The 14,865-nt window shown below is 28.9% G+C and overlaps 1 protein-coding gene across 1 annotated transcript in view; it reads right to left on the bottom strand.

Moving 5' to 3' along the window:
- The window catches only part of LOC105624750 (fringe glycosyltransferase), a 128,055-nt gene extending 115,056 nt beyond the window's left edge, over positions 1–12,999 (bottom strand). Inside the window, exons 1-2 of the mRNA XM_012206104.1 lie at positions 12,718–12,999; positions 6,029–6,268 (exon numbers count right to left, since the gene is read on the bottom strand). Of these exons, the coding sequence (XP_012061494.1) occupies positions 6,029–6,268; positions 12,718–12,999 (522 nt within the window). The remainder of the gene's footprint in view (positions 1–6,028; positions 6,269–12,717) is intronic.
- Positions 13,000–14,865: the final 1,866 nt, after the last annotated feature.

Raw genomic sequence — 14,865 nt, 5'->3', positions numbered from 1 at the left:
AATTATATATATATATAANATATATATATATATATATATATATATATATATATACTAAAAAATAAAATTAAAATATTTTAACAACACTGTTAAATCTATAATGTCAAATTTAATCTAATTTAAGTCACCACTGCTCCTTCTCAATATACATATCATTATTTTATACTAAAACAATAGTTAAATTTAACACTATAGATTTATGTTGTTAAAATATTTAATAATAGATAGGAAAATCATAACAAAAATTCATTTGGAATATTTCATCCAAGGATATATTGCTCAAAAAAAAAATCGAACAAATTATTAAAACTATAAAAATTTTTGAGATAGTAAAAAATATCCACAGATGTGCATTATACGTTGGCATACTATCTTTACTGCCATTCACATAATCGAGATTTTATGATAACAAAATATAAATCTCGATTATTTTCACAACGAATGTCTGGAAAACAACTTAAACGAATTATTAACTATTTGATCTTATTATATGCCGCGTAAATTATTGACCACAAGAACGAAAAAAGAAGTAGTAGTAAAGTGTGTAAATGTGGTCATTAAAGGTCATTAACAACATCGTAAGATGGTGGCCAAGAGAAAAAGGGTGAATATAGGGATTGCTCCAATACAAACAATAAATGCGCAATCAATGTTCCTCCTCAGTGGAGCGCATTATTAAAACGCATTATTACCCGTGATATACGACATATTAATAATCAAAACATTACGACCTATTGCTCACCTCTGTCCAATTTAGAAGAGAAACTTAACACCTTAACAGCAAACTGCTACATACAATACTCTAATCTTGTTTCTCTTTTTTAAAATCCATAAAGACTTATTTAAGACTTCAGAAAAGAGCCTTAATATATATGTAAAAATATACACTAAAAGATAAAATGATGTTCTGTTGGAATTGTTAGATACAAAATATCATAAAAAATTAACTATTATATTACAAATTATATAAATAATTTTTATTTAATTCTAATTTTTTCTTTAATAGGCTTTTTGTTTAAATTGTTTTGTTTAAATATTTATAAATATACCTGTAGGTAATTTAAATGTATATATAATTGATATATTTTATTAAAAAGTGAATATATTACATTTTATATTTCACGATTTCAGTTGGAGTCTAAAGTATCAATCTTTTTTCTACAATATTAATTTTCAAAGTTCTTAAGGGGAGACCCTATTCTTGAGGTTTCAAAAAATCGAAATTTTTTTATTACTTTAATTTAGTTTCAACCTTTAGAATACAAGAAAACCTTACTTTAAGAATACAAGAAAAAATATAAATAACTTTATGAAGCAAACATCACAGGTTAAGATAGAAATTCTTGCTGTGACACAGCTGTGTAATGTTTCAAAATTTTAAACGCGGTTTTCTCAAAACGCATTTTTCCGAAACGGTGTACATAATAATTCAAAAAATTTTCATCCGGTTGACTTAAAGTTTTAACTGAATATTCTTAGCAACTTTTTCTATCGTTTGACATAGGATTTTTCAAAATATTTAATTTTTTTTAATTGACAATTAAAGACGTTTTTTTTTTAAATTGCAACTTTTTTTCAAACTATCGCCATTTCAAAAAAAATCTGTATTTTAAAAAATCCCTACGTCAAACGATAACCATAACAGTATAAATGATGTATACAATATATACCAACATAAAACTGTTTTGCAAAAATGTTTTGCATTAAATAAATTCTGCAAATGTCTTAAGAAATCAATCTACATTTTCAAGACTTATTGCTCCGCAAATAATTTTGAACCTTAGGAGGTGCAGATGACTAAGTTTCTACCAGAGTCTATTACCTTCACCACAATAAATCACCTGCCGTAAATTGGATTGTGAATTTCTAATCTCGCCAGGAAAGAAAATAAGTCTTCTAGCCGCTGAAAATTATTGATTTATATATTATTTTTTTATTCGATAAAATTCTTCATTTTTGGATATTTTCCCCGTTTATTAAAATGCGCGTTTATAAATTATGAACGTGTACATAAATCAACTCTCTTTTACAAATATAACATTTTATTAATTATGAGATTAAGTTATGAATATATAAAACAACCTGAAAAATTGATACTCTTTTTTACATCATAAAAGTGTCCTTTTATTATATCATGCAATATCGTTTTTATACGTTTTTATAATATCATGTACTGATTGAATGTATTGGATTTCTGCAACAATGCGTGAGAATCAACAACATTCTCGATCTCATACACGCAAATAAAAGAACGATCATTTCAGCCAACTTGCAGGATCGTGGTGCATCGTTTAATTATCGAGAAAGAAACCACGAAAAAGGTGAGTTCGTTGAGAGTGCTCGTGGGTGGACTAAGTCGGCTAACGCGGAGGTCGTCAGGGTCGGAGGTAAATCGTGAGATCTTCCCACGAACCACAAACCGTATGCAGCCGGACACAGACTTTTATTATTCTCATCGTACTTTTTCTCGCTCGCGGAAAATGCATGCTGACGCGAGTCACAGGCATCGCGAGTGTACGCGTGGAAAAAGCGTGAGATCAACGGGAGCAAAGAATAATCAGGATACGAAGCAAATTAAGACACCGTGGCGTGTCATGAGAATTACAAATGCTTTCGTTGCGGACATACAACTCTAATGATCTTTATAATTGTTATAGTTATACTTTTAAATTCAAATTTTACTGTTATTGATAATGACCTCGTGATAGATCGAAATGATTGTGTTTGTAATTTATCTTTTGGCTCGTAGCTCTTTTAGATATACATACTTTGATTTTTAAACAATTGAGTCATTTCTTTATATTTCAATTTTTTTTTTTTATTCAAATAATTTTATAATCAATTCAAATAATTTATCTATTTTAATTTTATTTTATTTTAAGAAATAATCGACATATAAATTCTTATCAATTTTCCTAATTTATTATTCAATTTATCTTGAAAATCTGATTATTCTAACATTCGAATTACATTTTTATATAATTGTTATTATATAATTGTGCTCTTATATTTATAATGCATTAAATTTTAAATATTTGACAATCATTAATATAATATTGTTAATTATATATGTATAATATATTATTATTATATAAATATTACACAGTTTAATTATTATTGCTTTAATTATATTATTAATTAGCACAGACCTGTCCAATTTGAGCTCCGAAGCCAAAATGCAAAGCCATTGACATAAAAAAATTCAATATGAGTAAGATTTCAGAAATTATTAAACTGATAAGAATCACTTAGATCAACATTTTACAGTCCCCAAAATTTTACCTACATTGAATTATTTTGCCTCGATGGTTTTGCGTTTTCACTCCAAAATTCGAATTGAACAGGTTTGAATTATATAAATAGATTTGGAAGATATTTAAAACCGAATAAATAATAAATATCTTAAATGACATTTATTTATTTTATATTATCGTGTTTTAATTTTTGTAGCTTGTGAAACTGCCATTTTGAGTGAAAGTAGAAATATTGAGTACAAAATTTTTTGTCATTATTCCTATTTCAATATATCAATTGTTATTAATTATAAATTAATCAAATTAAATTAATAAAACACAGAGAAACTTTGAAAAAATTATAATATAAAAAAAGACACAACAATTACTTTTCAAAATTAAAACTCGATAAGGAATACTTATATATCTAATTGCCAAAGTCAGAAATTAAATAAATAAAAGTATAGATGTGAAACAAAAAATCTCTTAAATGAGAAATCAAATCAAGATATCAATAAACAACATGATAATGTATTCACGACTAAATTTACTAAAGTTCCATTCCCTGAACAGCGTAAAGAAAATCAACCGAAATTACAGGAAACGCGAGAACTCGTGCAAAATCCAGGTAGTAATTACCTGGAGGAACGGTATATTAACCTGGCAAAGTGCAGAAGGACGCGGAAGCCGCTGAGAGATACAAGACTATTTTGTTTCTTTATCCAACGCAAGAATAATACCAGCGTATGAGAATTTCTCCCAAGGTTTCTTTATTAGTATTAATTACCAAAAAATTCTTGTTCATTGCCCAGTTGAATCTTAAAAGATAGAAAATTTCATTTTTTTTCGATATAAAACAAATATATAAAAATAAAAATGTATAATTATGTGTACATACACAATAATTTAATTTAATAAATCTGAATACGATGCATTATATTTAATTACCAGTGAAAATAGCATAATTATGTATTGAAAAAAAAAATTTTTCAAAAGATTTACTTATTTGTAATTTTAAATTAAAAATTAAAAGTAAAATTAAAAAATTTAATTAATTTAATTCTACAGCAATAATATCACATAAAATTCGAGTGAAATATCGTCCTTGTTTTCGAAGAGTATGGATGGTATATCGCGATATTTACGAAAAGGCAAATGAGAAATTGTAGGAAAGGAAGAGTGGAACAAATCTCATTCCCATGGCGCAAGAAATCGTGAATTCATGCTGATCGTCGGCGACATGGTCTACGGTAAATACGCGCGAATACGCTTCGATACCCTTGGATAAAGCCCAACGAGTCGTTACAAAGTGTGGTCTATTCCGCTCCACAAGAAGGCATGTAGATGAATCTCGCGATGATGGAGACGTTGCGATAAGACTATGCGTACATTTATCATACTTTAACACGATTAATTCTTATCCAAGTTCTCTGGTCTCTTCACAAATGGCAAACGAATCAAATAACGAACAATACTCCTCGAAAATAATTTTTACGAATAATAGTTTTCTTCACAATTAATAACGAATGAATCAAATAATAATAAACAAACTCCAAAATCATTTTTTTTTAAATGCCATAGTATATAATATTATTTTTATGATAAAAAATATTATATCCATGTAAAAACTATCCTAATTGAACATTGCAATTGTTATATCAAATAAAACCGATATTATTATTTTCTTATTAAACTGTAAATGTAAATAAAATAAAGCGGAACTTTTTCGTCCATTTCTCGCGATAATGTTTCTTTGAACAGAACATTTTAATTATTTAATTAGTTGTGCTTAAGGAATAATGATTGTATAATATAATTATAAACACGTCACTGCAAAAAAATTGTTTGCTATTGTAAATTAAGTTGAAACTGACAGAATAATCTCGCTCTACCTACAAAAAATATATATAAAATATTTAAAAAATATTACGCAGTCGCATATTCGTATTCAGATTTAAATTAAATAATTACATGTATACATCCATTACATGGATGTATATATACATGGAATTTATATATTCTTATTTTTTACATATTTATTTGTATATTAAGAGGAATCAAATATGTTTTCTATATAGTATTTGTATAATAAGAATTAATGAACGAGCAATGAATTTTTTTTATATTGATCCTTGAAGCAATTTTGAGAAGCTCTTTAAATCATTATATTCAATAATAATCAAATATGTTTCAACAATAAAAGTGGCATTTAATTACATATTATTAATAATTAATAATCTCCAATAATTCGAAGTTCGCAATTTTGCTAAACTTATATAAAAACTATCCTAAGTATTTTCGTATACTTCTTATGTTATACTATAGTGCATCTATGAAATAAAAATCATAAATCATGTTGTCGATGTTTGAAATGCTAGAAATACTTCTGTAAATATTCACGTCATCAATTTTCTAGGTTACTAAAATTGATAAATGATAAAAAAGTTAAAAGTTAAAGTCTTTATCTGAATAATTCTAATACACATCACATAATTTTATCAAAAATATTAAAATATATATAACTGCTTATAAAGAAAGTAGTAGAATTTATGCAAAGTAAAAATAAAGTTAATACATTGTTAGTATTGTTACAAATCGAATAAGTGATCATATATCAAAAAATATCCCAACTATTGAACAATATTCTTAGGAAGTTTCAGTGTTAGGTGATCGTGCTATATTTGTAACGAGGTTGTCGCAAGGTTGGGGCGCAAGAAACGAGGTAATCGAGCGACGCTAATGAATCCGGAATATTGGCATTTCACGGCGATCTACACGGAATAAAAGAAGCTCACCTGATTTCTGGCGAACTGGAACCACGTATCGATGATGGCCGGCAAACGCGAATGATGATAGTGTCTGGTGGTCTTCACGCTGATAAACACGTCGTTAAGGTTCGTCGTGAACGATGCCATAGTCGCAGTTGCCACCGGCAGCGTCACCGGCAGCTCCTCGCTTATTAACTTTCTTGACGCCGGCACTTCCACTATCACATTTCGGCTATTCACTTCCGCCACATTCATCTCGTCGACCCACTGCGACATACAATTATCAGAATATATCATTAAGAAAAAAGAAAAAATTTTCTCTTGAGATTCTTGCAGTGAGCTTTCCTTGCTAAAAGGCATTGAGAAAGTATTGAAAAATAAACATATTCTTTTTAATAAGCAATTATTTTCGTAAATGATATCATAAACACAATATCTCTTTTTACCGAAGCATTGAGAGATATGTAATATACAATAACTATAAAAATAATTATATTTCGCATCAACGTTTAATTTGTGGCTAATTTGGAATCAATTTTTTTCTATAAACGTATCAAAAAAACTATTTTTCTATAAAATTGTCTATTACTGACATTATATATATATATTTTACTTTCATTAAAATATGTTCATATTTTCATAAATATTTTCTTTTAATTTTAATTCCAAACTCTGTATAAGTAAGAGAGAGAAAGAGAGAGAAAGAGAGAAATCTATTTAATATTAATTGAAGAATGTGATTTTATTAGAGGAAACCTTCTATTATGAGATAAGCGCCTAATATGAAATAGCGGCGTTTCCGCTAAATTAATAAACGTCTATTGATTTCACCATTGAATTTACTGTTCTTGGAAAACTATTTAGTTAGAAAAATTTATTATTAGATCGTGCCTATAGTCGTTGCAAAAAAAGATTTTAAAATTTGGATGTCTTCAAGTTTCGTTGAGATAAGCTTCTAAACCTTGTTTATTATTTAATATTATTTAATAAATAAATATTTGATAATAAATTCTTCACGTGGTGATAGAGTAAGATCGTATTAATAGAAAAATACGTGATATGTTGAATTGTTTAATTATGTATTATAATTAGAAGTTAGATTTGATGATAAACGTAAAACAGTGAGGCATGGAAATCGTAATATGAGATACCCAAGATATTTCTAATATGAAATAATGCTCCTATGTCATAGTGAAAATTGTTGCTAAAGTATAAATGTTATTGTACAATAATAAAAAGGACAATCGGAATAAACATCAACTTTTTGCGATGCTTGATTCCAACTACCTGAAGACGAGTCAACTAGGTACAATTCATCGCATATTCATTTTGTACGCGCACTGGCTGTGTTTATTTCTATTTTAGAAACATTAAATAAAGTTTTTTAATTGCAATACTAATGTAATTGCAATATTTTGCGTTTTATTATCGATTTCTCAGGACATCTCATATTAGGAGCACAATTTTTTAACTTTGCGATTTGCTCACTTTTTACATTTCTTTAATTTTCTTTATAAAAAAATAAAATTTGAATTAAATTTTACATTACCTTAAAGCTTACTAAAATGATCTCCCTTCAAAATGATCTATTATTTTTTTAAATTCTGCCCACAGATTTCTACCATTTACTCAAAATGAATCGGTATCTCATAATAGGGGCCTTTCCTCTACTTGTACTTTATATTCCTCAGTTAAATTTATAAAAATGCACATATTAATTATTCAAAAAATATCTGTGTTTGAATATTTTCATATACTATATTATGTTATGTTATATGTATCTATAAAATAATAATCATAAATTGTGTTATTATATAAAATGCTGAAAATGCATTTATAAGCATTCAAATCAATTTTTCAGATTATTGAAATTAATGATTGAAATTAATGGAATATTCGATACATATGCACTGACACGGTGCTGCCCTAACACGATGCAGAATTAAGTTTGAAACTAATAACGTACATTACAACTAAGTAAACATAAATATTTTCATTATTAAAAATATTTGTTTTTTTATCATATATAATTATATATTTCTTTGCCCGAATATTCACGATGTCCACATAATTTTTAACTTTTGACCTTTCTTCTTTTATTACACATATCTTCTATTTCATCATTGCTACTACTTATTTCTAATAATTCATTTATAATAAATAATTTTAGTCTTTCTTTATCCACTATTTTGTAATTTTTTGTTACCTAATTAGTTTTGTTTGTTCAAATACCAAACTGCACTAAACAAAAATGTTCAACATTTTTTTAACTCGTTCATTCGGTTGATCTGAATACAAATTCAGCACTTCATTGGATCAGTTTTTATTTGCCGAATATGGCAACTTGAACGCACTGATATAGTGCGCACAACCCGAATGCGTGGCACCGAAAAAGTTCGTACGTAATTCAGTGCGCATTAGTGCAGTCTATCGAATATGCCATAAGTAAATAAATAATAAAAAAGTTCAACTTTATCTGAATAATTCTAACATACTAATCTTATCATAAAACATGCATTTTCTCTTTTTTTAATATTTCTATAACTTGAAAGAATAAGTATATAGTCTGTATTTTTTTTAGTTGAACTTCTTGCATCGTTTATCTTTTCTTTTTTTCCGTGAAAAGAAAAAGAAGAAAGAGATAAATTGTGCAAGAAGTTTAGCTGAAAAGAAAACCTATCATAATTTCATAATAAAATCATCTACATTATTGTAGGATTAATTAAATTAAACTAAATACGAGCTAAGTTCTTTCCACATTCACGCATGTGATAAATTTATTTTTTTGTACCCCGATTCTTGAGGATATGATAAAAAATCAATGCAACGACAATATAACGATGCCGAATTGTTAAAAGTTATGAGCTTTTTACAATAATAAGCTGTTAGTAAAAGATCAGAAATTGAGAGCGAGTTGTAAACGAGTTAATAGTGTGTAATAAGACAATAATAAATCAGTAATCAGTGATTGCGTGAAGATGGCCAAATCTCATTTCTTACAATTTATAACTTAAATTACGTTAGGACTGACCAATTCTCTAGTATATTGCTCTGAGAACTATCACTCTTCTGACTAGCTGAAATATTGTAACGATCTGATATGATTTATTCTGGATGTAAGTATTCTGGATAATTTCATAAAATTTATGATTTATAATTTTAATTTATTACTATTGCATGAATAGTGACTAACGGTTTATTATAGAAAGCCCATTACAGAATCAGAGCGACAAATAAATTTATTTTTGAATGTGGAAACAGCACGGCTCATATTTATAATGCAGTCTATAAAAGAGGGCGAATAATAAATAAAGACCTTTTACAAAATCTTGATTTTAAAAATTAAAATGACTTGCTACTTGTTTATTATACACAAATGGATACTGTATCAAATAAATGAATTTATGTAATGTCTTAAGAATGTTATAATGTTATAATACTTCTCTATTACGATCCATATTATATAAAAAAATATTATATAATCTCCGGAAAAAGAACTTAAGTAGAATTGTGTCTTTATTCCGTCCATCCCCTCAATTAATCCTGCCAATTAATATTTTGATAATTTTTTGTGATCATATTAAGTTTGTTCTTTTCGGTTAAACTTTTTGCATGTTCAACTTTTCCCTTGAATTAATTTCTCTCTACATTAGAAAAAAAAGAAAAGATAAACAGTGCAAAAAGTTCAGTTAAAAAACTAATATTCTTTCAAATTATACATTATATTAGAAAAAAAAGTGCCATTCTTTATACGAGCTTTTTCATGTATGAGAATTTAGAATTATTAGAATTATTATTAGAAACATTAGAATTATTCAGATTAAGTTTCATACTTTTTTATTATCTTAATTTCGACAACCTGAGTTAGATAACAAAAAAAGAGTACAAGAATAAGTACAAGGATACAGCAATAATAGCGGAATGTTTTGAATGCCACATACACTAATATATATTACTATTGTTAGTCGGATTCAAACGATCTCGCTCAACTTCGACGATAGACAAACACAGGATCGTGTTCAGAAACTTCACTGAATGCACATAGGCATCATTTTATGCTTATGAATGTTAAACAAAATGATACCTGAGTGTATTCGAGTAAAATTTCTGAACACCCTGCTCAGTATTCTGATTCTATAATTCTTAACGACAATGTTATATGTCGTTGCGCAAATATTATAGAATAATTATTTCAATTGTGATAGTGATATGCCCCTTAATGTGCCTTTAAACCAACATGTTCATTATTTTAATTATTAAATATAGTTTTAATTTCATCTGCTTGAAATCAATATCCATTTTTCAATTATTTCTTTTTCTTATGATATTTTTTAAATTTAAAAATATGTAAATGTTTCATGTTTTTAAAAAAAATGTTCTTGTCTCTATTAATATAGTATGTCTTCCAAGATAGCTCTCTATTAATATGTCCTCCAATTTATGTGCCTATCCATAACTCATTCTGACATACAATTATTAAAACAGATAACAGATGTAAACTAATTTAAGTTAATATAAATCATTATTTCAATTATACTTATAATTTCAATGTACATTCATAACACAATACAGAGCACCATAGGAAGCTTATAAAATCTTGCGGTATTACTAGATTCGCATAAATTCCTCATATCTTTCGAAAAATATTTGCCACACTTTAATAATTAAAAAATAGAATATTATCTTCGGTATCATGTGCATTAATAATTTAACTTAATAAAAAAAAATACTTTTTCTTATTTATTTATACTAGTATTCTTTATGACTCATTTAAATACAAAGGCTTATTACGAGAAAACTTTCAAGATAATAAGGACAGTTATTCTTCTTATAAAGAATAAAAAAAATTATGGAAACCCTGAAAAATCTCGAAAAATATAAGTTTTACAGAAAAGTGTTTATGATAAAAGTTGCAGGACTTAAAAAGATCTATTTATTGATCTTATCAATTTAATGTTATCCAAGAATAAAAAGATCTTTTTAAACGAATCTTTTATCCGAAACACTTTTCTGTAAAATTTATACAATATTTTCGAAATTTTTCAGGATTTCCATATTGTTTCCTCAACTTATAAAACAACTGTGCAACGACAATGTCCAAACTGTCGCTACGAAAAGTATGTGTGACAGTCCTTAAGTCCGTGTCACATTACATATTGGAGATTGAGGATTGCGAATTAAACAATAGAATTAGCTAATCAGAACAAAACAGATTAAAATTAAAATTCTGACTGGTCGAATTCTAATCTTTAATTCGCAATCCTCAGTCTCCAATTCGTAATGTGACACGAGCTTTACAGAATCGCAGCATATCTATTCTGTAACTCTTAACGAAAATTTCGATATCATTATAGAATAACGCTACTGCCCAGCTTTTTTATCATAATGAAAGAGCTGCGCAGTAGCATTATAATGACAATGAAATTTGCGTTAAGAGTTAAGTCTGTTTCTACAATGTGCTTTTTGTTTTTCCTACTTCTTGCTTTTTGTTATTTTTTACATTTTGTCTTTTCGACTCTTCTCTTTTTGTTTTATATCGTCCGAGATAAAAGTTAAGAATTTCGAAAGAAATGCAATTGTTGATAAAATAGGGAAAATACAAAGGAGAAAAAAGCAAAAAACGAGAAATAAAGAGCATTGTAGAGAATAAGCCTGCAACTATCACAGAACTAGAGATATAAAAATATTGTCAAATTCAATTTTACAATTACTTGCGATAAAATTGCAGTAAAATGATAATTTATTGGTAATTTTGATTGTATTTATTGTCTTTATAGTTTTATGTATTGTACAAATAGACTGTATTTTCCTATTTATAAATTGTATAAAATAAAACAACATTCTTCTAATATTCCTAATAGGAATCGCTGATTGAATAACTATTGACGAAATCTAAACATATAATTTAATTTCGTAACAAAACGTGTCTATATGACACAGACTCATTTAAGTGTGTGGCTACTTATCGTATTAAGTTGCCGACTGATGCTGTTAATTACGATATCGTAAACGGTATATCAATTGTCCACATCACTAATTAGTTAATTAAAATTAATATAATCTCATTGGTGAAAAATTACTAGGAACAGACCAATGTGAGTAATGTGTGCAATTGAATTGTGTGCAAGTGCGCCACTCGCCACTCCTGTTGTAAATCGTCCCTGATTTGTCATTCTTGTCTTAAACGTTGTTGGTTGTTGGTTGTCTAATTATTACATCAATATATAATAACAATATAATATGAAAATTTTAGTTAACAAAGCGTTTTTAACTTCCCTGATGAAAATAAAAATCAGAGCATAAATCGGATATAATGAGAGAATAATAAAAGCGTAAACGAAACTTCTAGAAGGCGAAAATTGAAACATCAAAATGTAAAAGAAGCGTAAATGCTTCTTTTATATTTCATTGTTCCAATTTTCGTCTTCTAGAAGTTTCACGCTTCTGTTACTCTTCCATTACATCTGATTTACGCTCCGATTTTTATTTTCATAAGGGTTAATGACTAAACGCTTTTATATCAAATTACTTTATTTTCTTAATGTTTTAAAATTATTATTTTACCAGCCTTAAAAAATTACCGAGTAATTTACCGAGTAAATAAATTACCGGGTGAGATGTTGTGAAATTGGGTCATTTTTATCTCTACACAGAACTGTCGTCAGCAATACGGATAGTTATATTCAGCAACGACTGATAATGATCGTTCTAATTACCTGACGCGGTGCGATAGCTTGATAGAGGAGAATCGTGGCATAGGCGGTAGCGATGACGAGCGCTAACGCCTGCAGGCCACGTCTCGTCGGCAGACCTCGTGGCATCATACCCGCGCCGACGGTAAGCGGCGTACAAGCTTGAGGGCTGCTAGTGGGCTTACAGAGCCACGAGCCTTGTTCCACCACCACGGGATCCGCACATTTGTCCTTAGGGTTCATCGACGACCACGCTGCTGCGTCGCCGTCCTCATTTCGTCCCGCGAAAGAAAACACGCGGACCATAACACGCCGCGAACTTTCTCTGCTTTTTTCCACCGCGGACACGCGATCACGTGATTACTGCTCGAACTTCCCCCGCGAACTTCACGTCACTCCGCAAAATACAAATATATTTTTTTTCCTTTCTCTCTTTTACGACACTCAAATTCTAGAGCTCCTTGATCGTCCGTCAATCATACTCGCGAATGATCACCGATGCGTTCACGCGGTACATTATATTACTGGATTTTGATCGATTCGGAGCACGCGCGCGTCGATCACGTTCTGCCGGTTCTGCGTCACTTAATCCGCATGAATGATCGAATGATCGAAACGACATGCGACGAGGGATCCGCATCTCGCCGGTGCTCCGATTATCGCGACATGCTTCATGTCGAAGTTATCGTCGTGAGCTTTCGTCGAGATGTCAGTCCTGCAATCTGATCCATACAGAGTGCTATGTTAAAGGAGAGAAACACGATAGTATCCGAACATCACTGTTTACGCACAGTTGCACGTCCGATCGCGTCACTTTTCCGGATATTCGCGCCACTGATTCGCCTCTCCGTCGAATTCGAATTGTCTGATCGTCGTGTTGAGTGTTGTCAACGTTCCGAGAGAGAACCAGAACAGTAGTCCGTCGAAACGTACGACGGCGGCGTGATACGAAACGAAAGTCAAAAACACAATCCGATTCGATACACACCGCGAAGAACGCCTACTGTTACCCGGCGCGCGACGGACCACCGACTGATCACATGAGCCGTTGCCGTGACTACGCTGTAAACATCGCCATAGCAGGCACGTCGCGGGCCGCCGGAGGGAGAGGGAGAAGTGGTGCCAACAGGCAGGCGTGCGGCCGCTCTTGAGTGGGGATAGATCTGAAGAGAAACACGTACACCGTTTTTTCAAACGTCACGCGCAACTCAGCGATTGAAGGAAAATATACCGAAAAAAAGTGTTTTTGGTATGCGAAATATTGTATTTCGAGCGAAGCTTCAATAAACGCAAGTACTGATTGAAATAACAATATGCAGTGAGTACAAAAAGTATTCGTACAGAGAAAATATTTTTTAAAAAAACTTCATTTTTCTCATTACATTTAACGGGAAAAACGCTACGAATTTTTTCCCTTAATAATATTATCCAGCGAGAAATGAATTATCGAATTGATATAAATTCGATGATTTTAACACCAATTTGATGTCAATTCGACGTTTAATTAACGATCATTTCTTGTTGGATAATTAACAATTTATTCATAAAGAATAAAATAGATTATATGTTTCTTAAAATTATATATATACCAAAATGATGTGTATTAATTATACAAAATATATCATCTGAAAAATAAGTGAAAATTAAAAATTGTATTGTTTAAACGCTTAAAAAATATTTGTACAGATGAGAAATTTTACTTCTAATCATTCAAATCAGGAATACATGCTAAGCTCATTTATTCATATTACAACAGAATGTAAAATTGTTAATTAATGTTTATTTTCTACAAATAATATTTTTTTATAACAAATTTCCTTGTACGAATACTTTTTGCTCTCATTGTATGTATATCTTAAAGTGTATTATTAGTGTATTATCCTTTTAAAAATATTTTTCAAATAAAAATAATATAAAAAAAGTAATATTATTTGAAGGTATATTATTTTGGAGGCATTTGTGTATTATTTTTTAAAATAATTTTTTTTGAATATAGATAATATAAATAATATTATTTTAGTATTTAAAAAAATATTATTTTAAACAAATAATATACAAGAATGTATTTAAGATTTACATTTTAAATATTATTATACTATTATTTAATTTATAATATTTAAATAAACGATAATTGAAATATATATATATATATATATATATATATATATATAT

The sequence above is a fragment of the Atta cephalotes genome (assembly GCF_000143395.1).
Source record: "Atta cephalotes unplaced genomic scaffold scaffold00087, whole genome shotgun sequence".
NCBI lineage: Eukaryota > Metazoa > Arthropoda > Insecta > Hymenoptera > Formicidae > Atta > Atta cephalotes.
The sequence above is the reverse complement of the archived record's forward strand: the minus strand, read 5'-3'. Positions and strand labels throughout refer to the sequence as shown.